At 38.6% G+C, this 26,976-nt stretch overlaps 2 protein-coding genes across 9 annotated transcripts in view; both read left to right on the top strand.

Moving 5' to 3' along the window:
- The window catches only part of LOC118442780 (uncharacterized), a 46,662-nt gene extending 41,701 nt beyond the window's left edge, over nucleotides 1-4,961 (top strand). For 3 of the 6 annotated variants that reach the window (XM_085663453.1, XM_035868850.2, XM_085663454.1), the window contains exons 6-15: nucleotides 60-434; nucleotides 530-628; nucleotides 1,078-1,581; nucleotides 1,814-2,310; nucleotides 2,493-2,688; nucleotides 2,755-2,916; nucleotides 3,016-3,255; nucleotides 3,402-3,591; nucleotides 3,681-4,361; nucleotides 4,465-4,961. In XM_085663453.1, coding sequence (XP_085519579.1) covers nucleotides 60-434; nucleotides 530-628; nucleotides 1,078-1,581; nucleotides 1,814-2,310; nucleotides 2,493-2,688; nucleotides 2,755-2,916; nucleotides 3,016-3,255; nucleotides 3,402-3,591; nucleotides 3,681-4,361; nucleotides 4,465-4,688 — 3,168 coding nt within the window. In that variant the 3' untranslated portion in view covers nucleotides 4,689-4,961. The remainder of the gene's footprint in view (nucleotides 1-59; nucleotides 435-529; nucleotides 629-1,077; nucleotides 1,582-1,813; nucleotides 2,311-2,492; nucleotides 2,689-2,754; nucleotides 2,917-3,015; nucleotides 3,256-3,401; nucleotides 3,592-3,680; nucleotides 4,362-4,464) is intronic. The other 3 variants (XM_035868851.2, XM_035868854.2, XM_035868855.2) reach the window with 3 other exon arrangements.
- A 5,025-nt stretch (nucleotides 4,962-9,986) lies between these two features.
- CAH1 (carbonic anhydrase 1) lies at nucleotides 9,987-26,896 on the top strand. 3 transcript variants are annotated; one of them, XM_035868931.2, is made up of 8 exons: nucleotides 9,987-10,708; nucleotides 17,901-18,101; nucleotides 19,708-19,829; nucleotides 21,487-21,582; nucleotides 23,589-23,703; nucleotides 24,053-24,148; nucleotides 25,518-25,696; nucleotides 25,827-26,896. In XM_035868931.2, the coding sequence occupies exons 1-8, from the start codon at nucleotides 10,669-10,671 to the stop codon at nucleotides 25,893-25,895; spliced, it is 918 nt and encodes a 305-aa protein (XP_035724824.1). In that variant the 5' UTR covers nucleotides 9,987-10,668; the 3' UTR covers nucleotides 25,896-26,896. The 3 variants fall into 3 exon arrangements, with proteins under 3 accessions (XP_035724824.1, XP_035724828.1, XP_035724825.1); XM_035868932.2 differs by lacking the exon at nucleotides 9,987-10,708 and adding an exon at nucleotides 15,786-16,111; XM_035868935.2 differs by lacking the exon at nucleotides 24,053-24,148 and having other exon boundaries at nucleotides 9,995-10,708.
- The last annotated feature ends 80 nt before the right edge of the window (nucleotides 26,897-26,976 follow it).

The following is a 26,976-nucleotide window of genomic DNA, read 5'->3' as shown; positions in this document are numbered from 1 at the left end:
TATATATATATATATATATATATATAGACTGTAAATAATGAGACTTTTGGTGACTGCAGGTTGGGTGCGACGGTCACTTATGGAGGCACCAGACGAATTTGGTCAAACAGCTGCGAGATCAGGCAAAAGATGGGACACTAGCGGAGGTTCTTCAACTTCCTGTACTATTGTGGCGCGTAAAGACTGACTCGACCTTTCTATCTAGAAGCCGTAGAGATGCCGGATCTGGCGATTTCGACGTCGACGATTACGAGGGTTACGATTATGACGACGATGAATATGGCGAGGACGAGGACGGTGGCGATGATAACGAAGCGATCACGGAACCACCGTTGCAACCGTCTTTCGTGCCTAACGTAAACTCGAGAGGAAACACCGAATGGTTGGAACATCCGCATAGGCATCATCATGGAGAAGAAACATTGGATTTGGGCGTACGAAATAATTCATAGAGACTGTCTATATTTGAATTATCCTTAAAAATCAAATTGTTAAATCGAATAAACGTTTTAATCTTTTTTCCTTTCAGCAGAACGAAGAGGTTGACGAACGAGAAATCGTACCATCTGTAGATCCACGTAACGTTGAGTCAAACGCCGCTAACGCCTCGTTCAATGGTCTATTGACCGTAAGTATAATTCTTTCCCGAAAGAAGAATTATTATACGCGTATACATGCATATAAAAGAAGAGAAAAGAAAGTTGTTGAAAAATGTGTCGCTAAATCGCGCGGCTTTTATCGAAATTGTCATTTCTTTGTCTACGCTCATTTGCTGTGCCATTGCTTGAAGGGGGTCACGTGCCGTGCTTAAAAATTGTATTTCGTACGTCCTTTAGGATAGTCGACAAATATTTTGCAGTATTCGCGCAGTACACAGTAGCTAAGCCATCCCGATTAGACACACTCTGACGATGTAGGTCGATAATTAAAACTCCATACAGCGTATTGGCTCTATTTTGCGATGAATCCGATATAGAAGAGATCAAAAGTATTCTGCCATACACCTTCGCGCTCTCCCTCTAATGTAACTAACAAAGTTTTTCGTGCCTTACATCGCATCTACTAACGATTTCGCAGACAACAACCACCCAATTTACACCGTCATCATCATCATCATCATCATCATCAACAACTACAACCACTACAACCATGCCAACTACGACAACTTCAACCACAACGACTCAAGCTACGACAATGCCCACGAGTACTACTACTCCTACTACTACTACTACTACTACTACTACTCCTACTACTACTACTACTACTACTACTACTACTACTACTACAAGTAGCATTACTACGACAAGCACAATAGCAGATACAACACCAGCTACCACTTCGACCACCGTTGTTCCGTCAACAGAACCTACAAAGGTGGATATTATGGAAGAGAGGGAAGATAATACTCAAGGCGTGGACATGGAATCTGTTACTCTATTACCCACAATTTCTCCCGAAATCACAACCACTCTACCATCGATTACTACGCTTCAATTTAGCACAACAGCTGCTTCGACCAGCGCTACGGGAAAAGCAGAAACAGAACCTACCACTGTTTTTGCTAACGTTACGTACGAAGAGGTAATGCTTCTACGCTTTGTGCTTTTCATTTGTATGATAGTCCATTTTGCTCCTATTTCGATTACCTAGTCCGCATCGAATATTCATTAATTTCCTGCTTATTCTCGCATTAGGTCGCGTCAGGTGTAAGATTATTATATAAAAGATTTGAGCTTTTATCGTTATATTGTCAAAGAAATAGGAGGATTCCTTCCTCGATCTTACCTCAGATTTTTATTCGGTCTCTATTTAGGCGACATATGGAATGACTGTACCTGTAACGCAACGTCAACCTACAACGACCACCCCAATTGCGTCGTCTACAATCGTTGGGAGTACAAGTGCCCCTACGACTATTCCGCCCACGCAAACTCCTACGCTATCTACATTTAACACGAAATCGGAGATGGCCACGTCTACCGTTGGTGTTACTATCACTAGTAGTACTACTGTCCCTAGTACTACCGCGACTCAATCTACTATGACCGTTACGATTCCACCGTTGCAAGCTACGACGGAAAATATTGAAATTCCAATTAGCAATTTGCCACCCAAAAAGGATAGAAGGTTGAAGAAACTTCGTGTGATAGCTGGCAAACCGTTAAGTTACGTTATACCTGCTGACACCTTCAGCGATCCCGAGGATGGTGATACGAGAAATCTAAAATTGGTTCTATATTTGCAAGGTGTACCGATTAAAACAACCAATTGGCTTCAATTCAATCCTCGTACGCAAGAAGTCTACGGATTGTAAGTGCACAGTCGTAAAGTATATATCATCGGAAACTTTTATTTCCTATCTGCTTCTCTCTCTCTCTCTCTCTCTCTCTCTCTCTCCCTCTCTCTCCCTCTCTCTCTCTCCTTCCGTCCTTCCTTCCTTCCTTCCATCCATCCATCCATCCATCGTCTTTTCATTATTTCCATCGTTGCAGACCCCTCGAAAATGATATTTCTACTTGGAATTACGAATTGGTGGCCACGGATAGCGGTGGGCTAAATGTCTCTGACATATTGGATGTTCACGTTCAACAGCACAGATTGAGTCGCATCGTCAATCATGAATTTAGTATTTATCTAAAAATAGATAAGCGCAATCTTTTCCCGACCGATGTTGATTGGGAATTACAGGTATTCCACATATGATATTTCCACAATTCGCAGAGGCAATAACAATTTGTAACGTTTACGTTCTAGGTTATTGGAAGTTTGGCCGAACTATACGGCGACGCAGATCCGTATTATATTACAGTACGAGCTATCGACATCGATCACGATCAAGCTATTTTCACTTGGATGAACGACACCTTCCCTCGTAGTAGCGAATGTCCCAAGGATCACATAAATGAACTATTACGCGTACGTATTTACGGAATAGAATTTACAGAAAGAATATAATTTTTTAATTATTAGAAATTCTTACATTTTCTAAGACAAATATTTTGCATCGTTACTTAGATTTTGATCGATAAGGACGGTGATCCTAGTCCTTTATTGAGAGGAGCTTTGGCACCTGAATTAAGAGTGAAGCGTGTCGTCTTCCAAGGGATCGGACAGTGCGAGGATATGAATCGTCAATCGGTAATACCTAAAGCTCATACCGAAGAGCCCAAAGTAAATTTCCCACCTGTTCCAAGGAATCAAGTGGATCACGTAAATGCCACCGTTGGGGAGTTGCTTGTATTCAAAGTCCCAGAGGTACGTATTATTATGGTTTTCGAACAAATGGATCTTTAATAGAGGAACGATTGATCTTCTTGAGATAGAGGATAATAAATTTTATTGATTACGTTGTTCTAACTCAATTGGAATTTATTATAAATAAATATTTCTATTGTCTCTAGGACACGTTCTTCGATTCAGAAGACGGATCCTCTCGCAATATGAAAATGTCTCTTTTGACGATCGAACGTACTCCTATTCCGCCCGACGAATGGTTACAGTTTGATAATAAAAATCAAGAATTTTATGGCGTGCCTCTGCAAAATGACGTAGGTCGAAAGGAATATCAATTGGTCGTGACAGATAGAGAGGGTAATCAAAAAGGATTGTTTTAATTCGTATATAAATAATATGCAATAAAATTAATTCATAATCTTTGTATACATATGTTTTAATTGCAGGCGCAAGCGCCACGGACGGTTTAGTGGTCGTTGTACATCCGGCTCCACCCATGACGCATACGGTTGAGTTTTCAATGACTCTGGATATACCGTACGAATCGTTCGCTCATTCAGCCATGCAAAAACGCAATTTTGTAGAAAAATTGCGTGACTTGTATCACGACCGTGACACAAGCGCCATTTCTTTGCGCAGCATTTCGAACGGCAGTACTGTCATCACGTGGCACAACAGAACATTACCAACGGCTTATTGTGCCCACGAAGAAGTTAATAGATTACGGGCGGTATTGGTTAAGAGCGACAACGACAGACGATCTGTTACCGACGAGGTTTTGGACGTGATGGGCCTGAAGTTTCCAGTTAAGCAAATCACTGTAATCCCAATGGGAATATGTCGCGGTGAATTGACGGGCGTTCATTCTCCGGACAGTCACGTGCCACCCGTCGACGATTCCACCTCGATCGGTGCATTCCACGATGATTATCTAATAACCTTCGTTCTGCCCGCCATTATAATAGCGGCCATGCTCATTCTCGCCGGCATCATCGCGTGCATACTTTACAAACGTAGACGCAGCGGAAAGATGAGCGTTAGCGAGCAGGACGATGAGCGACAGAGCTTCCGTAGCAAGGGAATACCCGTGATATTTCAGGACGAGCTCGATGAAAAACCAGACCCAGGTATTTAAATTATTTTGTTGTTGCCAAACAATATTCGATCGATTAATGCGCTCGTGTTCGAACTTTAAATTACTGTCTAATGTGAATTTTGATTTTACTTTAGGCAATAAGTCGCCCGTTATCTTGAAGGAAGAGAAACCACCGCTTCCACCTCCTGAATATCAAAAGACCGAGGACGGCGCGGACGTGCCAATGTTGCCGAAAGAAAATTCCGAGGAACCTTATCAACCGCCGCCGCCGTTTGCGACGAATCGCGATACAAATCGACAAAATCGTCCGAAGCCAACGCCGACGTACAGAAAACCGCCCCCATACGTGCCTCCCTAACAAAATGCAGTGCACTCGCCTACGCGCAAATACATGCTAGCTATGCTCGGAGATGCATCACCGATACACGTGCAAAAGCAAAAGGATTCTTACAAGAAATCTCAGTTCGGCGGAAACGTTGAAAATTACGGGGCCCTAAGCGTTTACAGCGATCACTGAACTTTTTATTTTCTTGCACGGAGTATCGCATAACGAACCGAATGATTTCTCTTACAGGGAAATCTGTAATTGCACGTTTTTTACTTATTACGTTTCTTTTTTTTTTTTTTTTTTTTTTTTTTTTTTTTTTTTTTCTTCTACAACGGACGAATATGGATTGAAAATAAGTTGGCCGCGTACGTTTGCGAGAATGTTACGTAATGAACAACCTGTCATAACTTTTTATTAACGTATTTCATTTCATTGATTCTTAATATCGTACGATTTCTTCATTTTTCGATATATTATTTTTTAAGGAGTACGGAATAGAAATCACGCGTTGCCTTTCGTAACGAATTCAAACTGTAGAGAAGGATTCTCATTGCTCCGATCGGACGAGTAAATTTAGTTTAGATCATTGTAGAACCAACAAAGGTGGATAGGTGCAAAGGTATAATTCTATTTGAAATAATGCTCTGGACAGTCAACGACTTTCGTATTTCATTAATCAGTGCCATTTTTTAAGCAATAAGCGTGACGAATGCATCGCGTATTTACGCATGTTGGTTCTACGACCTACTACCTATCTTAAGAGAATTAAGCTTCTTCAAGAAGTATCAAGAACTTGAACGAAACTCTTTTAATCGTGCATACAACGTGTAACACTGCCAAAAAAAGAAGTACTATAGCGACGTACAACCGGTGATTCAGGGCGGGGTGGGGGAGGGGCGTCAGTTCATTAATCGACCGACACATTTTTCTTACATCTCGAACGTTGTTTATTTCCTTTAGGATTATTTACCGTGCGAATTGAACAAATCACTGCGAACGTAAGACGGAAGATTACTTAACGTTTATATGCATATATTTAAGATGAAGTCAAAATGGCGCTTATCGCGGAATCATCATCGTTTTGATAAAACATAGTCTCTCATAAGGAGAAACCGACAACTTTTTGACGCGGGAATCTTTAAATATTGGTTCGTGCAATGCCATTGTAAAGTGACAGCAAAATGCTTCCATTGGCACCGTAGGCCATGCAGACTAAAGAAAGAAATGATGATAATATATACGATACATATACATATACATATACATATACATATACATATACATATATATATATATATATATATATATACATATAAAAATATAAATATGTATATTATACCTATTTGCCGTTCGATAGACATTATTAGTCTGTGAGGTATTTGGAGCGATGATATTTGAATACTGCCAGACAAGCGTCATAGCATTTACGTTCTTCTTTATGCGTAAAATTGCAATTACGCATTGCGATCCTACTTTTTCTTCTTTTCACGCACAATACTTGGCAGCCAAGCTCTTTTGCACGTACAAATCGTACGATCATCGCCGGACGTAAGATTAACTTTGCCCTTTGATTTCACCAAATTTCTATTATAATTATTTTGATAAGGGATTTAGATCAACGTTAATAATCAACTTTAACCTTGATCCAAATACCAACGCATTCGTACACGAATAATAAACCGTTATTTAATTTAGATTTTTACATAGTTACCAAGCCAAAAATAATTAATATTTAACGAACGGGAATGAGATTAAAATAGTTGACACACACACACACGAGGAAAAGAAAAAAGAAAAAAAAAAAGAAAAAAAAAAAGAAAAAAAAAACAAAGAAAAGAGAGAAAAGAGAGAAAAGAAAGGAACGTGTTCGGGATGGCTTGCGCAAGGACACAATACGTTTTATAATCATTTTTGTAATTTTTTAGGCGTGTCGCTAAGCGCCACCGTTAATAATTTGCGTGTTCCTGCTATGAGAAAAAAGAGTGCGGGACACGATACACGGGTAAAATATCTAACGCATACAGCCGTTTCTTCGATACCTCGATACTTTTTCCTGATATTTTTGAAAAGGAAATGTAAGAAACGATTAAAAAAAAAAAAAAGAAGAAAAAAGAAAAAAGAGAAAAAAAGAAGAAAGAAAGAAAGAAAGAAAAGTATCGGTGCAACCTCAAGTTTGGAGGCTTCGTTTTTTATTCGTCCTACCTAATGATGTCGACGGACGGTCGACGAAGCCGCAAATTTGGTGGTGGGGATGTGAAACTCCTATGAAAATCGTGTGAATGGTGATAACGATTGTATGTAACATATAGCAGACGGATGTTTCGTATGCAAGCTAAAAATTACTTTAATATATATTATATATTAATTCGCGTCTTTGTAAACTCTCTTTGAGAGTTTATGGTGTATAACACGACGATTGGAATCCTTCTCATTGTCTCTTGTTTATCGCGTATAAACTTTTCCAAAAGCGTAGTCACAGGGACGCGCCGATATATTCGTTCGGTAAAAAGTCGTAATTAGTTTATTTTTCTTTTTTTTCTTTTCTTATCCTACGATTGGACAGTAATTTTTATAACGGAAAAATCGTTACATAACGAAGCTTAATTATCGGACACATTTTTATGAATTACGATGTAAGAGAAGGTGCAGTACGTAAGTATGTGTCTTTTCTTCTTTTACTTTTTTTTTTCTCTCGTACGTAATCAGATAATGAAGAAAAAGTAAAACGTCTTCGAATCCAATCTCGATACGCGCGATTCGCTTTAGCGGACTTATCTCTTCGCGAGCTGCGATAAACAAGCTCTTTTCATATCATGCTTTTAATCATATCATCGCTCGTGCATCTTCTTAAAGCGCTCCATCATGTTACCGTGAAAATGATGATTGTGTATGATAAATCGTGTGTACGATATTTATGTGACAAGAGACGATGCGATTCGAAGGTTTTCAACGATAAATTCGTTGAAAGGGTCCTCTCAAGAAGAAGGGGATGCATCAAGAATTGCTCGGACTTTATTCCTGGCCTGCGAGTGTATCTTGAAAATATTTTATAATTGTATAAAGGATATGGAAAAGAAGCAAGTAGAAAGAAGAGCCGATTACGATAAGTAACCAAAACAGAGAGATCTCACTGTAATTTTCGGATTTGAATTTTTTTTTTCCTGAGAAATAATAGAATGAAAAATGATCGATCGATCGATCGAACGCCCCAAGTTTATGGAAAATTACCATTTGAAGGAGGAAGGGAGGAAGGGAGGGGGAGAGAGAGAGAGAGAGAAAATTGACGCTAGGTATCGTATCGTCCGTACGATTTGCATAATTATAAATATATGTGTGTGTTTGTGTGTGTTTGTGTGTGTGCGTGTGTGTATATATATATATATATATATATATATATATACAGTGTGTGTGCGAGCGTGTGTGTGTAAATAGATATATAGTTGACGGCAGTACTGATCGGAAGTTTGACGATATTTTTATCTCTAAAGTAAACGTCATTGTCGGCGTATTTTTCGCGAAGGAAAACAAAAAAAAGAAAGGTTTAAAAGACGAGACACTTTTGTATACTATATAAAACGCAAAGGTAAAAATTGAATTTTTAACATGTGGGAATAATTGCGAGTAGATTTTAATGGATGCCTCGCCATGATTACTTTACAAGCCCCCTACGTACGTAATCGAGCACGTTGGTCGTCGAGGATGAATGAATGAATATTGAAACAATGATATACATTTACGGAATATATCTGTGGCAAGTACTACATATTAAACACGTGTAAGGTTACGACTTAATAAAGCCATTTTAGGGTACGACGTATACGTCCTTTGTACTTGTCTCGAGTCGAAGAGCTTTCCGTGGATGCGTTAAAATTATTAACATTGAGGATAACGTTGATTATAAAAAAGTAAAATCGTAAATAGACGTACGATACGTAATACGAGATAGAACGACATGGAACGACTGACAACGAAAGTCACGCGAAAAAGATCGATCGTTGCTTCCAGAGTTGAACGGGCTACGACGTTTAGAGGATATATACCTATACTATATATAGACGCGACTTATCTCTTTTTGTATCGTTTAAATGTAAATTATCGCGTCGTATTCATCGAAGTACCCAAATACATTATGTTTTTACGAAATTAATTTTCTTCGAAAGTCTCCCGAACAACGAGCGAACTTATTTTTCGCCGTCCGATCCATTCGATTATAAGATCGTTCGATTATTCGCACGGTACAACTTAATATATTGAAATATTTGAATTCGTTTGATTATGTAAGGCGTCGGTTCCGTCCGTGTCGGTGCTAGAATACAATTTCGCATTCGCACGGTTACATATATAATATATATTTCGGATTGAAATGCAGACCAGAGCTAGCAATTTCTATGGACTACGTTTGGTCGTTTGCGTCAGTCGCCACAAATGAATAAATTTCATGTTTTAGCATCTTGCTGACTTTGAAAAATTTTTCGAAAATGCAAGTACCTATCAAAGGAAAAAAGGAAAAAAAACAAAGAAAAGCGAAAAGAAAAACGTTCAATGATAACGTTAACGATAAATTTTCCGTTTCGATTAGAAACGTAATCATTCACGAATAAAAAGATACAATGGTCGCACGACACATCGTACGACGACATTTACGATGGACTGCTTTATTATTTTATTTGTACGTACAGGTAAGTGAATTTTTATCGATAAAACCGAGGACGCTCGGAAAGAAGGAAATCAAGTTTTCCTTCAAATTTCAAATTTCTTTTAACGTAAAATTTCGATAAACCCGAAAGATTTGAAGAATGCTTTCTGAATAGAAATTACTAGAATTCATTAATTTTTATTGGTACAGTCGTAAACTCGACCGATTCACTTTATTGGCATAATGGAGGCAGAACGATGACGTTTACGAAGCACGTTCTATGACATAACGTTATCGTGACAAATGTTACCAGCTGTTTAATAAAAAGAAAGATGCGTGTTTCCTCGAACGAATTACCTCCTCGAAATGTTGCCCGTTCTTTTATTCGAACAGAGAGTAACATCTGTACCAAAACCATCTGTTCTTCTTTATGTTTGCTGCACCGAGACCGTGAAATTTGTTGTTGTAAACTATCTGTCACACAATGTTACGAGACGAGGCGCGAGTAGAGTCGAGCCATATTTTTTATGCCTCTAAATACCTTTACATTTCCGTTTAAAGAAACATTCATCACGTTTTCCTTTTATCGTATATATATATATATATATGTATATGCATATATATATAATAATTCTTTAGATGCCATACGCACAATTCATATTCAAATTGAAATTTTTTCAACGATGACTGGTAAAAAATGTTTAAGACCGATAAAAAGAAAGAAGATCCTGAACGTTGTACGTCCGCGCGCGGACTAATCCCGATAGAGTGGGGGTAAAGTCGCACGTGTGTAATGTTTGTCGCGCATGCGCCAAGAAGTTAGCGTCGGTCACGTGACCGCGCGCAATATAAACCCTGGGGACGCGCCGGCCGGCGTTACATTCGTGGAAATTCTCGTGCGAGCGGTGGACACACGGTCGCGAGTCGGTACGAATCGAAAGGCATCCCAAAGAGGCAAAGCCAGAGACGGAGAGAGAGAGGGAGAATAAAAGCTGCTCTGTTGAGAAGGACGAAAGAGCACGAAGAGGAACCGAACGCGCTCGAAGTATCACGCCGATTCGATCACGAAGCAAGGAGATTCCTCCGTCTCTTTTCTTCGGCTCGAAATTCTCTTTATTGTATTTTTCATTATTTACGCGCTCGTTTCCCCTCTCAGAAGGCTCTTCTAATCTCGTTCGTCCTTAAATACTTTTTAAATTAATAAATCAGACGCGATACTTTCTTGGAAAATTGCGCGAACGGGCAAAAGTGGCGCGTTCGATCTAGCAAAAGAACAGTACAAATCGACAAAACGAGCGGGAGCAAGTTATACTCGGATCTCAACTACGCGGATCTTAATTTTCGATACATCCGATACCGTCCTTATCCTTCGAGATGGGCTCCAAGAACGAGTGGGACTATTCGAGCCGAAACGGTGAGTTTTATTTCTTTCAATACTCTTTAACAACGGATTTCCCTCCAATTATCTCCATAGCTTGTATTTCCTCTTTATTTATCTCATATTGAAACATTTCCTTTCCTCGAACGGTTTACTTCTTAGCAGAAAGTGAATGGATGAAAATGCGCAGAATTATCACAAAATTAATTGTTTCTATCATCGATAATTAATTGTTTCTTATTCCTTAGAGAGCGCGGAGCATTTGTTGCTGCTCTATTGGCGCATAATAGATTCCACATTTAACTACGTATAAATGCGTACACTTAGATATCTAACGCACATCCTGGTGCTCTCGTCGCTTAGCGCGAGTCGCACGAATGGCGAACTCATATATATAATTAAGTTATATCGATTACACGCACGAATTCGTTTAAGCGACACGAGCGTTTATGTCTTTTCTCGCGTATACGCTCGTTTTTCTTTTCTCTTAGTTTTGCAATTTTTTCCCCGGTTTACGTATCTCTTTTAACACCGCTTTGCGCTTCCAGATCGAGCGCCAATCGTCATTTTGCGCGCGTTACGATCTCGGAGTTAATAAAAGTTATCCTAGCGAACGAAAAAGTAAGTAAGAAATTGTATGGGTCAAGAAAAGAGCGATGTGGCATTGACAACGTGCATCTTTTACCTCAAATTTCTCGTCGAATTGTAAATAGAGAAGAAAAAGGAAAAAAGAAAATTGACATTTTACGACATTTAAGACGTTAATCTCTACATTTACATGGCACAGCGATTAGCCGATGGTCGATCATCTCCCGTTCGAAATGTAGATACGGCCGTACTGGCCGTGCCAAACGATGAAAACCTTTGCAGCTTTCGCGGAAGGAGGTCTCTCAGTCAGGCTCTCCGTACGTGAAGAAAGGGGATTTACTTGGTAGGTAGGTAGGTAGGCAGGCAGGCAGGCAGGCAGGCAGGCAGGCAAACAGGCAGCCAGGCAGGCAGGCAGGTAGGTAGGTAGATAGGTAGGTAGGGTAAAATGAAAATCAATAGTTTTCCCTTCGTGCTTTCAGGCCGATGCACCTGTCCCTGTTAAAGTGTGTAGGCACGCGCTCGATCCTTGGTATACGCGCGGTTATATCGCATGCGGTCGCAAACGCGAGGACAGCAGGTCGCAGACCCAGTTTCGCTTCTCCTCGTCATCTATAGATCATAGTCGTTCGCTCTTATTTGATCATAGTCGTCGTCCTTTTCTCCGTGGCCCCAAAATCACTCTCTTCTATTTCTCTTTCCTTTTGGTACTCTCTCTCTCTCTCTCTCTCGTACACCCTCGATCTTTGAAACGACCGCGATTGGAAGTACACCGAATTGCCTATTATTCTTATGCAAGTACATGCGTCTTATTCGGCTACAGCCTGTGCGATTGCTTTCATTCCGTCGCGTTAACAAAACTTAGAGATCTTCGATTAAATCGATTTCATTGGAAATCCCTCAAATCGTTCTGTTTAGAGCGAAACTGTAGGTACCTCTACGACACTAAGTATAAGTATGCGCACTTATCTACAAATACTAGTCGTTCAGACGCGCGCGTGCATCTATGCGCGACGAAACTTTAGAAAGTCGCTTCTTCTAGCCAATGGTATGCGATAATCTCATCGGCAACGCGATGTCACGTGCAAGCCAAGTTCTAACTACCAGTGATTAAGGTATGCTTTTTCTAAATCTTACTTTCCATCGCGAGGGTACTCGCGACTCTCGTTAAACAAGGTTCTTCGTGCCGTTGGCTGCATGCAATTAAAGGAAAAGGATTTCCTTTAATTACATATATTTTTTTTTATCCTTTCTTTCCTTCTTTCTTTCTTTCTTTATGTCGCAATCTAACGATCTTCGTTTTATTTGCACGGCGTGGCTTATGGCGTTCGTCAAGTTGAATACAAATTAACTATTCAATGGACGGAAGGAAGTTCTCTCTTTGAAAGGAGAAGACAGAGGGTTGGAGGGAGGGAGAGAGAGAGAAGCTTAACGACTTATTAATTGCTAACTAATATTATATTCGTTTCGATAACGTTCCTTTCGTAACGTAAATAGAGAAGAGAAAAAACGATCGAATTCGAGGGCTTTCCTCGAAGTAAACTAAAATTCGAAATCGTCGTAAAGTGTGTCGTAGTGACTGATAAAAGTGTCACCAGTACGGATCTATACGCATATCGATTTGAATAATAAGTTGTCTCTTTCAGACCTTTCATATACCTTTCGCACATTTTCCATCGAGTTTACATTAACGTCTTGTACCTTCAAATAGGAATATAGACGAAAACCGGTTGGGAACCAGTTTACCTAGGAAATATTTTGTTTCTTTTTGAAAGGCAAGAAGAATATAAAATGTACGTACAAAGTGAATAATATCTGGTAATTGTCGAGAGTATGCTTCCTTTATTTCCTATCTTTCTATGACTTGGCTAAAGATAGACAGCACTTTTTTAGCCTCTCTGATCCAAGCCTTTCAGACGCCCGCCGAGAGTCTTCGTTATCGAACGCTCGCTCAGCTCAAATAATTCACTTTGTAGTCACGAAATTATTGCAGCTTGGCTCGGTAACGTGTAATTCGCCCAACCGATAATTTTCCTCTCGAAAAGAAAACAGTGATCTTGCGTCGTTCGTAAAGTCATCCCGCGTTGATTACATGAGACACGTGAAATTCTTGGACGTTCCAAGTTAATGACATTATTCTGTCACACGCTAATGATCATGCTTGGAGTGCCATTGTCGGATAGCCAACAACCTGTTGACCCTTTTCGTTGAACGTTTATCCTCCTATAGGTTGAACGCATCCTCCAGTGCGGACGTCGAGACGTATTTATCGAAATGACACGCGTGATTTTCTTTTTTAATGGCTTCGTGAAATGGATATTTCGGAACGTTCAAGGAGATCTTAGAGAGAGAGAGAGAGAGAGAGAGAGAGAGAGAGAGAGAGAGAGAGAGAGCGAGAGAGAGAGAGAGAGAAGTAAGGAAAAATGCAAATAGATTCAACGAATAAAACTCTTTCCTTCTCGCACTTTTACGCTTTCTCCCCTTCTACTCTATATAAAATACGTGTATATAAAATACATTCTGTATTTCCATATAAAAAACTTTCCGTAATTTCATTTGAAGAGAATCGTAAAACAAACAAAAGGGCAAATTTAGATGCGAATTAGACGTAAATTAGACGGGAATTCTAATATAATAATATTCAAACGTTCACTCGAGTATTAATGAAAGTAGCTGGAGTCGTTACGTTTCGTTAAGTAACCGAGCCGGTCGATGCAAGTATGTATGTACTTATTTGATACATACGAAAAACAACTTTGCTTATCGGCTTAATAATTGAAATTAATTTTGCCCCGAGCGTACTCGCTTAACGAGTTAACCCATTTATAACAGTACAGGCACGGCTGTATTTTCAAATTGATGAAAAACGGCGCATCATTTATAAGGTTATTTAATCAAACGATCGACTTGCGTTAAACGTAAATCTTCTTTAACGTACGAGCTGGTATCAGTTTCTGGATGGGACAATGAAAAGTTACGATCTCGAATTGAAATCTCGGCTAAAATTGGATATTTGCGTCGATGCGCCGAGAGTCAACTAAACTAAGTTATTGTTTCGCGTAGCTTGGCGAAACATGGAAAAAGGATACGTTGGCGTTGCAACGAAATAAGACTCCTTCTCTTTTGCGTCTTCGCGAAACGCTCGTCTCGTTTTTTATTAACTTGTAATAAATGGAACGAACGGAGAATAAGGATGAATCCGTAATTTATCATACGTTACAAAATTGAAACGTAGAAAGAAAAATTATTCCATTACAAATTTTACCGAATTATTGACATTTAATTAATTATTTCGTATTTATTTTAAATTTTGATTTTCATTGAATTTCTCTGAATAAGAGTATCTGAAAAAGTATTAGCTATGTTTTTTCTCTTTCTCTCGACGATTAAACACCTCGTTGCTTATTTATTCTTCGAGGAAGTTAAAAAGCTTCACGCTTTTTAATGAGCGCGGAAAGACAAAGACACGGCGTAAAACAAGAAGAAACGGTATAAAGCGAAACGAGTCGATGGTTAACTTTGATTACCTCATTAAAAGCCGCCGATCCTCTAACACGTCCTTGGAATAATCAAGTTCGGTTCGTGTTAATCGCGAACGTCCATGACTTGACGTATGCAGTATATGTACACGCTATACGTTACGTTAAAGTTTAATGTGCGTGTGCGTGAGATGGATATGGTGAGGATCGGCGCGTGGAATAGAAATGATCGAGAAACGGCACGGACGAGACAAGATGGATGAGTTCCACGTCCGCGCTTTCCCTGTCTTAACATAAAAGGAACGGCTCTTACTCACATTTTATTTGTCGTGGGACAAAACGCTCACGCGTTTTAAAGTGCGCGTCTTTCGCAATCGGACGGTCGTTTTAAATGCGCGTCTTTTGAATCGTTTCACCCATGATTTTGAAGCGTTTCACCGCAATTAGATATCGTTTAATAACAATAACCTTGAATATCTCGTTTCTAACGCAATAAGCGATCGTAAATAATTTCGATATTATACATTTTTAGACGAATTGTATCGCAACGTCCGAAGGGAAGAAATATAACGATAAATGAAAAGGAATTATTTTCCGTAGGTGGATGAAAAAGCACAATTCTAGTCGCATATAACGATTTTTCCTTATATCCAGCTGTGATTCATTAACGGCAAGGTTGAACGTACCTAATTTGATAGCGATCACTTGAGATGATCGTCCTGAGTCTTACATTTTATCAGGACAAAAGTGCCAACTCAAGTACTCGATTTATTATTTCATAACGATTTGTTATCGTTTCAATAAACGATACGGATGTCTATCTAATGCTCGTCGTTACGTTACATATTAACAAATCTTTCTCTTCTCTTCTTTCGCTAATAAACCTCTATAAATATTTGAGATTCTTGATTTTGAGCGAAACGATAACGAGAGACGCGATCGAAAAATCTTGTGACTCGAACTAATTCATCTCGATTACGATAGTATGCGTTGGATGATATACGAGGAGAATGATGTTACATGATATGTATTGAAATACCGTTTTCTCTAACAATATTATCTTTCTGATAGGACAGAGAATAGGTAAGATTTAGTGACGATAATAAGCTTCTGTAACGTCGTTCAACGAAACTGCACACTCGTCAAGGTCACTGTCAAGATCTTCAAAGGCAATGCGCTTATACGTATTTATCAGGGGCGAGAGAGAGAGAGAGGGCGTACGGTTGCTTTATATCTTTCGTCCTCTAGAGTTTATCTCTTCGTTCTCGAGAAAGCTAAGGACTAGAACAACCACCGTAAGGAACGAACCGGTTTCTCATCGTTCCTCACCGTTTTCGATTATCACGAGCCAACGAAATGGGAGCCTTCGTCTGTGGTACGTGATGTCTTCTTTTTATTCTCCTCGAATCCAAAGATTTTGGAAAGATTACTTACGTTACTTACCGTCCTTCGTCTTCGAATCCTTGTTAGTTCCTATACTAATATTTACCTTAAAAGTAACAAAATCCATTAACTGTCTATATTAGTGTCGTACGAAGGGCAATACTGTTACGTACGTAAGCGTACGTAAATATTTTACGTAAATGCATATATATATATATATATATATATATATATATATTTTTTTTTTTTTTTCATTACATTCGTAGTTTTCAAAATGATTCAGAAAAATCCGTAAAAATCTTTCCTATGGCCTATTCTATTTTAAACGAGATACTTGAAGAACTTTACTTCTTTTATATATTATTCTGTCTGTCTGTTTGTCTGTCTGTCTGAATAACTTTGCATAATATTACATCATATTTATGAGGATAATAAAGAAGTCGACGACGATTCTATTAATCCTTTTATAATCATCCCGAGCTTAGAACAGATCCGATCAAATTTCACGCAACTGTGACGTGCTGAACTATGAAAATACCGTGGAACACGATCTAATGTATGTAGTAGGCTCACCGTTTAGCGAATTAATGACGCGCGAGACTGTCCGCACGTGACTATGATTTCATCATCGATTACTATGTCAGAGCCAAGCATGACGACCTTGAACATAGAGATTTGCTATCGACCTTGGAGAGCGGGAGGCTTTGAAATCGAATCGTCTTGCAAAAATTCTTTTCTTTCCTAAACAAACTTTTCGAGAATGTCCGTTAAAGAATCGAAAAGTTTACTCTATGAGAGAGTGAACAGGCATAGACCTCGAGAACGGCATGAATCACGAGCGTTGATAAGAAGAAATTAATGGGAATCAGCTGCACGTGACACACGTAACCGATAACAATTTCGTCGAGTTTGAACACGTAGCATGTGACTTTATTCTACGCGAATCACGAGCGTCGGGCACATTGACCGCACGATTCTTCGTCTCGAATTTATCGACCAGCTCCCGAATACATTAGGAACATAACTTTCCTTCCTTACGAACGTCTTTTACAGTTAGGCGAGATAAAGGTAGTAGAGTAGATTTTAGAAAGGAGGGAAGATAACGCGTTCCTTTGAGAAAGGGAGGGGGTAGAGAGAGAGAGAGAGAGAGAGAGAGAGAGAGAGAGAGAAGGAAAGAAAGGAAATGGCCATTTCATAATTGGTGTCACGATCAAGATAGGAAGTAGTAAAAAGTCGTCATCTTATTGTCCCTCTGTTAGGAACAATCTAATTGTGGGAAGTGGTGCGATGCTTTCCGTGATATCAATCGAGGTCGCTGTCTCGACCATCATCACGACTGACAATGAGACTTTTCAATCGTTTTCTACAGAACCATTTCTCTATTTGTAATATTACTTTAACACGTCGCGCGTTCGACAGAATCCATTCCAAGACCGATGAACTTTTCACTTCATACATACACACGCACACATATATATATATATATATATATATATATATATATATATATTTAACAAATTCGTAATATCACGCTATGCCTATATAACAACTGCATCGATATTTCAAGGCGCAGATATCCGCTCTTCCTTTCCTCCTTTCTCTTCACGATAAGAAATACTACGTCTTGCAACGCGGTTGCTGATAAGATTAGAGAGATTAGATTAGATATATAATTTTTGATTCTTCGTAAATTACGCTAATTGCTACGATTAATAAAAGCTTTTAATAACACGTAATAAAATATTCTTTCTTTTTTTTTTTCATTTCCTTCTTTTTCGCAGGACCCAGCACTTGGGTGGAGAAATTCCCAATGGCGGCGGGTTCGAGGCAGAGTCCGGTGAATATCGAAACCGACCGGGTAGAATCCGATCACGAGGCTCTAAGTAGCAAACCTCTTCGTTGGAAATATCCTGCTACTGCATCCCGGAAGTTGGTCAATCCAGGATATTGTTGGAGAATCGATACCGATGGCGATGGGACTCGTAAGTTATCCCCTTTCCAATCCCCTACCACGAATTCGCCACCTGCGGATTACGATTATTACGGGACATTTTTCTAAAAGCTACGCCGAAACTTGCTTTGGTATCATTGAAAGTTATCTATCTATATATATATATATATATATATATATATATATATATTTAAATCACGATTTCCACGGCGATCGCAAATCTCACGAGCGCCACCGCCATCGAGATTTGCATTCTCGTCGATCTGCAATTCAATGTTGTCGATTGCAATCGCCTTCTGGCGTTTGCATCGCGAGACCTAAAAAGAAAAAGAGGAGAATGGAAAGGGAGGAGGAAACGCCAAGTAGGGTGTCTCGTTGTAACACTTTGTGGTCACTTGGAGCGGCCGATATCAAAGTGTTGGTACACATAGTACTTACTTGGATGCAACCAAGTCCTCCTCTCTACACGGAGTTCCCTAACCTCGTGACCAATCGCTCTAGGATATGTTAATATTTTTCACGCCAAGATCGCAACCATGCTACTTTTTTCTTTCCTTTCCTTTCCTTTTCTTTCTTTTTCATCTTTTTCACTTTAATTTCCACTCCGTATGACTAATTAAGCACGTCCGCGATATCGCCCCATTTCACAGTTTTGCGAGCTATAGAAACAAAACTTTGCTCTCTTTGCTTCTTCTTTCTTCTTTTAACTCTTCTTTATGTTCTTTGCATCTTCTTCTTCTTCTTCTTCTTCTTCTTCTTTGATTAACTGTCGTCACGTATGGTTTTCATCTCTTCACGCGACGCTCCGTTCGCCGTAAGCCAGTATCCGCCTGTCGGTATTCGTGAAATCTCGCGCGTTAGAAGCGAGTTTATTTTAGCATTATCGTAGAACGAAATAAGCGTTCGTCGCTGGTGCTTTTTCGAAGAAGAGAAAAAAAAGAAAAAAATATCGATTTTGAAGACGCCGTTGATACCTAAATAGCTTCGTGGCGAACGGGCAATCGGTTTAAGGAGGCTCTTACCTTCGAAAATTTGCCCTCGAGCGTGTTCGAAACGAGGACAAAGATACGGCTGCGTAGCGATTAATTCTTGAACGACTTTCTTCGTCGATATACCTACTTACATACCTACTGTTTACTTTACGGTAGAGTTGTAACCGCGCGCGTAAAATAATTTCTAAACTTTTTGAATGATTCATAATTTAGGAATTTACCTTAGGTATTTAACGTCAAATTTTCAAGCTTCAAAAATCAGCCTAATTACGCTGCTACGCTTTGTAGATACTTTTGTAATTGTAAATAATATTAATTCTCTGTCTAATTAAGAAAAAGAAGGAACGACTAACTTAAGGCAAAGAAACATTTCCCATAGGACTCTTTCAAATATGTCACTGAAGCTCTCAAAAAGCTTCAGTCGATATAAATAAGCTCAGCCCTTTTATCGCTGTCCCCCGACATACAGGGACCAGCGCAAATGCGTTTGGTCTAATCAGGCGCATCCTGTAATAGAAACGTAACAGGAACGATCAAAGTGTCTCACGAATATTCTAGTTAGACCGAGCGAATCAATTGTCCTTTTTTCTTCCTCTTCTTTCATCTAGAAAGGTTGTTGTCATAAAGATCCAATTTTAATTGCAGTTTTGAGCGGTGGACCTCTCATGGATGATATTTATAAGCTCGAACAGTATCATTGCCATTGGGGATGTAGCGACTCGAGAGGTTCCGAGCATACCGTTGACGGTCAAGCTTTCGCTGGCGAGGTATCTTTTTATCCATTCTTTCTTAATCTCGGAGAATTCTCAAGTGTTCGACATAAAAGGAGTTTATCCTATATTGATTTATATCGAGTATAACACGAATGTAATAGAATTTACACCGATCTACGAAAATATCGTCGTTTATCTATAAATTAATAATATTGAAGGTAGCCTTATGCTACACGTTAAGCTAACGTTGAGAATTCTTTGAAAATAATCGTTACGATATTCTCTTACGACGAAATACTCTCTACGAGTAAAAGATAAATATATAAATATAATCGAGATCGTGAAATGAAAGTTTTACTCGAGCAAGTTGTATTGCGCGTCGTCATTGTTGTCCCGATCTGCCGATCGACTTTGAGTCTCTCGTCTATCGCGTTGTTAATTCATTTCACGTGGAACGTGAATCACGTCGCGGTCGTTCGTTCGAACTCACGAGTTACCTCCAGGCGTAGGCTTTTTCTTTCGACGCGAGTCGACCGACGTACCGAGAAACTCCGCTTATATTATATCTATCTGTAAATAGTTTTGGACGTAATCTATGGAAATAAGAAATTTGTGATGGTCGAGAACGAGAACGTTAATGGAATCGGTCAAATAACTTTTTCTTTTCTCTCTCTCTCTCTCTCTCTCTCTCTCTCTCTCTCTCTCTATTTTGATTCGTCTATCGCGAGCGTCTCTACGTTTGCGTATTTTTTAAGCAATTTATCATTAGTGCCGTTATATCATTATAACGATTGATCCATCGATGCTTTAGGTACATATTATCCTAGGCGATCGTAACGGCGCGGTCGTGGTCTATAGATAGAAACGGCTAGAGTTGAATCGTTTCACGTTTATCGTCATCGTCCGGAACACAAAACGCGAGACGCAATCGCTCGACTGCACGCAAATCGCATCTGAATTGTGCAACGATCCGATCGTACACCTGCGCATTGTTAGCGATGAGAGTAAACCGTTGAAAAGAACATCGGTTTATTCTGCATACGAGTATTGCTATTATACGTTTTCCTATTTACGAGAATACCGTTATGACCTGTCGATTCTATTTACTTATGTAGTAAGATCTTTCATTCGTCCTTTCTTTTTTACTAACATGTAAAATGTATGTGATGAAATTTTAGGATGACACATTGTCTATTTATCGTGATTAATTTAAGATAACTTAGGAGATTAACTTATCGAGGAGTCAATTTACGAGACGATTAACGAAAGTTCGTTTACTTTAGAACTGACGAGATATATAATATCTAGATTGTTTACTCTCATTATTTGTTGCTTCTCGAGGGTATAATTACATCAGCAGTCCGGTACGAGAATCGATTATCAACCGCGAACAAATATTCCATCTTTCGTTTAAACGTAATTATATCTATAGACATATGTACGTGTTGCTAAACGTAAAAAATCCGATGGTCAAAAGGAAACATAATTTTCAGGCGGTCGTTAATCGTTTACGCCACGGACAAAAAAAAAAGATTGACTTCTCATTGGCAGAAGACAGATGAAAAGCTTGTTCTTATAATCGACGAGCATTCGTTTACACGCCAACCAATTAACATGTTCGATAGTTTTCTTGAATCATGAGTTACGCAACGAGAATAAATACAGAGATGGACAAGTTGATGCACTCAGTTTTCCTACTTTATTCTTTCAGCTCCACTTGGTTCATTGGAACACAAGCAAGTACAAGACATTCGCGGAAGCTGCGAAAGCGTCGGATGGTCTCGCGGTGTTGGGTGTCTTCCTCAAGGTCAGTTACTTCTCTCTCTCTCTCTCTCTCTCTCTCTCTCTCTCTCACTTACTTCGTACGATATTCCTTAGAGGTCGATGCATACCTCTCGAAGCCCCTTTTATTATTATTAGCGATTATTTATCCTCCTTATCGAAACACTCTCTTTTTCTATGGATGCACTCTTATGCGGCTGTTAAACCCGCGCTTATGTCAAAGCTTTTTTATATAAGCTGCAAGCTCTAGAAGCAGAATCCGTAACAGTGGCGACGTTAACAGCATTGGTTGATAGACGATTACGTAAACGTTTCTACGGCGAAGGACATGAACCATTATTTCATTCTTCCAAACTGCAGCGAAATTCGTTTTTCCACACGAGCACGGATATCGTTAACTTGATAGCGCGACCACCGGATGGAATTTAAATCGATCATTTCCTTCGTCCGACGCTCACTCTCGCTTACCGGGAAGATCGATTTTTATGATGGCCATTGCTATACTGTCAAGAAGAAGGAACTTCCTTTGTATTTTTTTTTCTTTTTCTCTTCTTTTTTTCTTTTCTTTTCCTTCGGTCACGAAAGCTCGTCAATGGATAAAAGAGAAAGAACGAGAGATCAAAGATACGAAAGATATACGATATAATTCGTTTCAAAATCACTGTGCAATCGTTTTTGAAAAGTAATTTCTTCTAGTGGATAGACTCTTTGCGGATAATCATTTTTAAGAAAGTTTTCTCCGTACGATTGTATCAAATTCGCACGATTACATCGCATAATTTCGATTTCATATGTGACAGAGAGAAAAGGATGATTCATAAAGTGCTTAAGAGGTTATGTCATAATAAAAACGTACCTCGTTCATTTATTATCAATCGCGTATTGAAAGTCAGCGTCCACGTCGTTTCTACGTTCGTTGCATAATATTTCGAAGCAAAGTCTTAGATTTATCGAATCGCAAATACATAAACGCATTCCGAGCTATCATGTATATGGAATTTTTACGTGTGCGCGTGTTAACACGCTTTATATCTATTATTATAAAGCGGTGCAATTTGAAAAGTGCCGTTGCACAATCGCGAAGACAAAGTTTCACGCGAAAATTATTATCGACTATATGCGAAGCTTTCAACGACGCCTTTTTTTATCTAATTTTGACAATAGAACATATCTTCCGTCCTTTAGGAATGTTTTACATGTCGCGAATATCTTATGTTAACGTTCTTTCTAACATTTATTAAGTATGCAATTAAAGACATTTCTAACGGTACCATTCCAAGTACGTGATCGTTAGATAATCGCCAATTAATGTGACATATGGTCCGTATAGAAGAGCGAATCGACGTCGTTCGATTTTGAATGCACATGCAAGTCGCATAATTAGATCCAAATGCAATCGCAATACGATCGCCATCTAATGAATAAATAAATTAAGATAAAGAACAGAATCGAATCGAACGTCAGTTACAATATTTATATTGTAACTGTGTGGACGTTATTCACACGTTTGATCTTCGATCGATGGAAATATAATTTTATAGGAATATAATCTTTTCCTATGAAGTAGGAAAAGGGCAGCAGCAAATCTATGGAACATTTCGATCGAATCATTTTTACATAAGAAAATCGTATATTCGTAGGATAGAAAGATCATCGGTACACGACAAATCGATTTCCAATCGTCCAAAAGCGTAGAAATACTTTATGAGCGTCCCTTATGTTTATGAGCTAACGAACGGGAGATTTGCTTGTTCGACGAGAACTTTCTTATAACTTATAGATCAAAGCGAATCGTATAGTCGGCAATTTAAATCATTGCCTTAACAAACAAGAGTTCGTCTTTAAAATCAATTGGATTGATACGTTCGAGTTCGATCGAGGAAACGTGTACGCTTAGTTAATTGATATTATCGATCATCTAATTATTATATGTCACGTGAAAGGAAGTTTTCTCAAGGGGACTTTTAATTTTCTTCTTTTCTTTTTTTCCTTTCTTTCTTCTTTTTCTTTTTTTCTCTCTCTTTTTCATAGGTTGGTAAGACCCACGAGGAGATGGATAAGATCGCACGTTTATTGCCATACGTGTCGCACAAGGACGAAGTTGTAGAAATAGCGGATCTCATTGACCCCAGCAAGTTGCTTCCCGGTGAGTTTATTCGAAAATACATCCAAGCTTAACGTTTAGATCGTAATAAACTATTCATGTTGTTTAAAATAATATCGGCTTAAAATTATTAGTTGGATATACTATAGTATCGCTCTAATCATTATCGTTTTGGTTTAGCAAATTAAAAGTAGATATATGAATTTACAAACGATTAGATGACCGGCTATAGTCGTAGAATTAGTTTTGTAGTTGGACAAAGTTTAGTGTAGCTGACGGTCGCGGTCTCTTCGAACGGAAAAGACGTACCAATCGAGTCTCACTCTGAAATGCAATAACAAGCTACTATCAACTAACAAAATGCACTAATGCACCGTAAACGCGCATGCAGTGCGCGGTGGACGAGTCAGCACGCAGAGATGCGCTAATCCGTGCATGCGTTGGGCCGACCGAATCATACGTCATGAGAACAAATTGGATTTTCAAGGTTCGTATAATGCCTTGAACTACATATGTACGTCGCTACGTATCGTGAGTTCCGCGCTCGAGCGTGTCTCCGTCGTCATCTTTTCCTTTTCATTTTTGATCGCTCAAAAAGTGAGAAAGAGAGCGAGCGAGCGAGCGAGCGAGCGAGAGAGAAAAAGGAAAAAATCAAGGAGAGAACGTTCGAAGCGTATCACGATCGATTGTTGTGAAACCTCAACCTCGAAGCTGGAATTTTTTCAACTTATTTTCATCTTTCCTGCTTTTTTTTTTTTCCTTCTTTCTTTCTTTTACTTTTTATAACTCGTCCGTGCCGAACTAAAAGTAGTTCCTCGATTTTGCATTTTTCTTCATTTAGATTCGTTGCACTCGTCTTAACAAGTGTACCTGTGTACTGTCACTATTTCGCTTGTCACCTTAAAATATTTTTCCTCGCGACACACGCTTGACGACTTATCATTGACAGTCCATCAATTGCCTTTCCTTTCTTTCTTCGTTTTTTTCTTTGTTTCTTTGTTTCTTTGTTTCTTTGCCCATATACCCTTGACGTCTAATTTATAATATTCTCTCCGTAACGTTATCATCCGTATACATCGTGAAGTAAATTTAATAGAATCCTTGTGCGCGAGAAACGAATGGATCTCGACGTCACCCTAAGTTTCTAATTTCCATGTACCCATGAGGATAATATTATTTCAAGATACATTAACTAAATTGTGCAGTTTCATTTGTCATCGTCCTAACGTTCTGTCTTATTGTCCAAATGACTTGAATGCATACGGTAATGAATTTTATTCGTCGATACTATCGCATTTAATCGTCATTTTGTCCTATTTGTCGCCACCTTATATTGGATTGCTTCGTTCATTTTATCAACGGCATCGTCTCATCGCTTTTCCGATTAATAAATGGAATTAAGTGAACGGTACTAAAAATAAAATCACATTTTGACCTTCCATCCAAAGCGAGAACATATGTCTTACGACACGTACGAGGGAAACATTAGCTGAATGACGGGTTCACCCTCGTCTCTATTATCTTATCACTAATCGATTTCTTCTCGAAATTGTTTAATTGGGAGAAGGTAGTACGTAATTGGAAGAACGTTTCAACGAAGAACAATAATGTTGTCTCGCTGTCATAATTGGCAATATTATATAAATAATCGAGTTTTACATATAGAATAATTATTATCACTCTTTTCTTATATCCACAGGGTGAACTAGATGCTTCTATGTTTATCAAGTTAATAATCGTAACTCCGTATAATCACTATGGCAGTCGTTGCATGTTGCACCGTTTTTTCTTAAGATGGTTGTATTTTATCTCTAACGTTGCGATTTTTCAACACGTTTTTCCTTGTTTACCTTCAGACGATAACGGTTATTGGACATATTTGGGATCCCTGACAACTCCACCGTTTAACGAGAGCGTCACATGGATTCTCTTCAAGAAATACATCGAGGTGTCTCATCACCAGCTCAACATCTTTCGTAATCTGCGTAAATTCCCACGCGGAGAGGAATGTCCTTGTCACGAGAATCACGGGGCTGTAAGACCTTTTCTTTTTTTTTTCTTATTAGCGAGTAAAAAAATTTATATTGCATTTCCGCTCGTACGGTCAAAGTTTCGTCTATCTATCATTTTCATTTCAATTAATCCTTTTATCTTTCTCCTTACAGGTGATCAACAATTTCCGTCCACCGCTGCCGCTAGGAAATCGTGTGCTAAGGGAATGTGGCAGCTTTTAAACTTTTCTCTTTCCTTCTTCCTCCCCCCCCTCTCTCTTTCTCTCTCTCTCTCTCTCTCTCTCTCTCTCTATCCTCCTTTGCAAGAAGATAGAAGATTCGTCAAGTTCAGTAGCCGAATTAGTAACGTTCGTAATGGGTCTTCAAATCGTGGAGCTTTCCTTCGTAATCTATCTGCGTAACAACTACGTGCCTTGTGCTCCTCGAAATCCACGGTTTTCTTTGATTTCTGCACGAGGCAAAAGTGTGTCGTTAAAAATCAAAAACTGCGGAAATAAGAAAAATGACAAACAAAAAATATTACATACGAGTGACTTATCGACGGTCTATTTAGTAAAATAGGTCTATTTTAAATGGATTCTTTACAACTGTTAAATATTAATATCGTGAGACATTTTTAGATATAACGAAATACATAGGTAAAAAAAACTCGAAAATGCTTTAGTTGCACTTTTGAGAATATATGTCGATAGCACGGTGCTTCTTTATAATAAGCTCTGAAGAAGTAATACTTATTGTTAGTCATTGAGAATAATCGTGGTAAACTACTCTGTTCCAAGTGCAATTAATTAAAATGATTGCGTATGGACGGTCATTGTTGCATATTTGATAATATTTGTGTTTGTGAGATATAAATATATAGTTATATGTTTGTATGACACTGTGTAAACTCTGTGTAGGATCGATCTTGTTCTATTTTTCTTTCTGTTACTAATAATTTTTATGACGATTTAAACTCGTTACGGTAAAACGTAAAAACGTATTGTCTTAAATTTAACCGAATTCATTCCGTACTTTTTCATCATACTATTGTCAATGCTTACCGTTCATTTTATAACTAGTTTTATTCTATTTTTATAAAATGTCATATATAGTATGAAAAATATCAACGCGAGAATAGACATCGAAAGAAATCACATTGGTTCGATCCTCCTTGTTAAAAAGAAACAAAAAACAAAAAAAAAGAAAAAGAAGTGAAATGAATATACAGAAAGATAATCAAATTCATAATGTTTACATAAAATGTTATTCATCGTTGTTAAATGTGAATGAATAGCGATATTTGATAGAAAAATAGTTATAG

The sequence above is a fragment of the Vespa mandarinia genome, chromosome 22 (assembly GCF_050613455.1).
Source record: "Vespa mandarinia isolate Hongniang chromosome 22, ASM5061345v1, whole genome shotgun sequence".
Classification (NCBI taxonomy): domain Eukaryota; kingdom Metazoa; phylum Arthropoda; class Insecta; order Hymenoptera; family Vespidae; genus Vespa; species Vespa mandarinia.
This window is presented reverse-complemented; position numbering and strand designations above follow the sequence as displayed.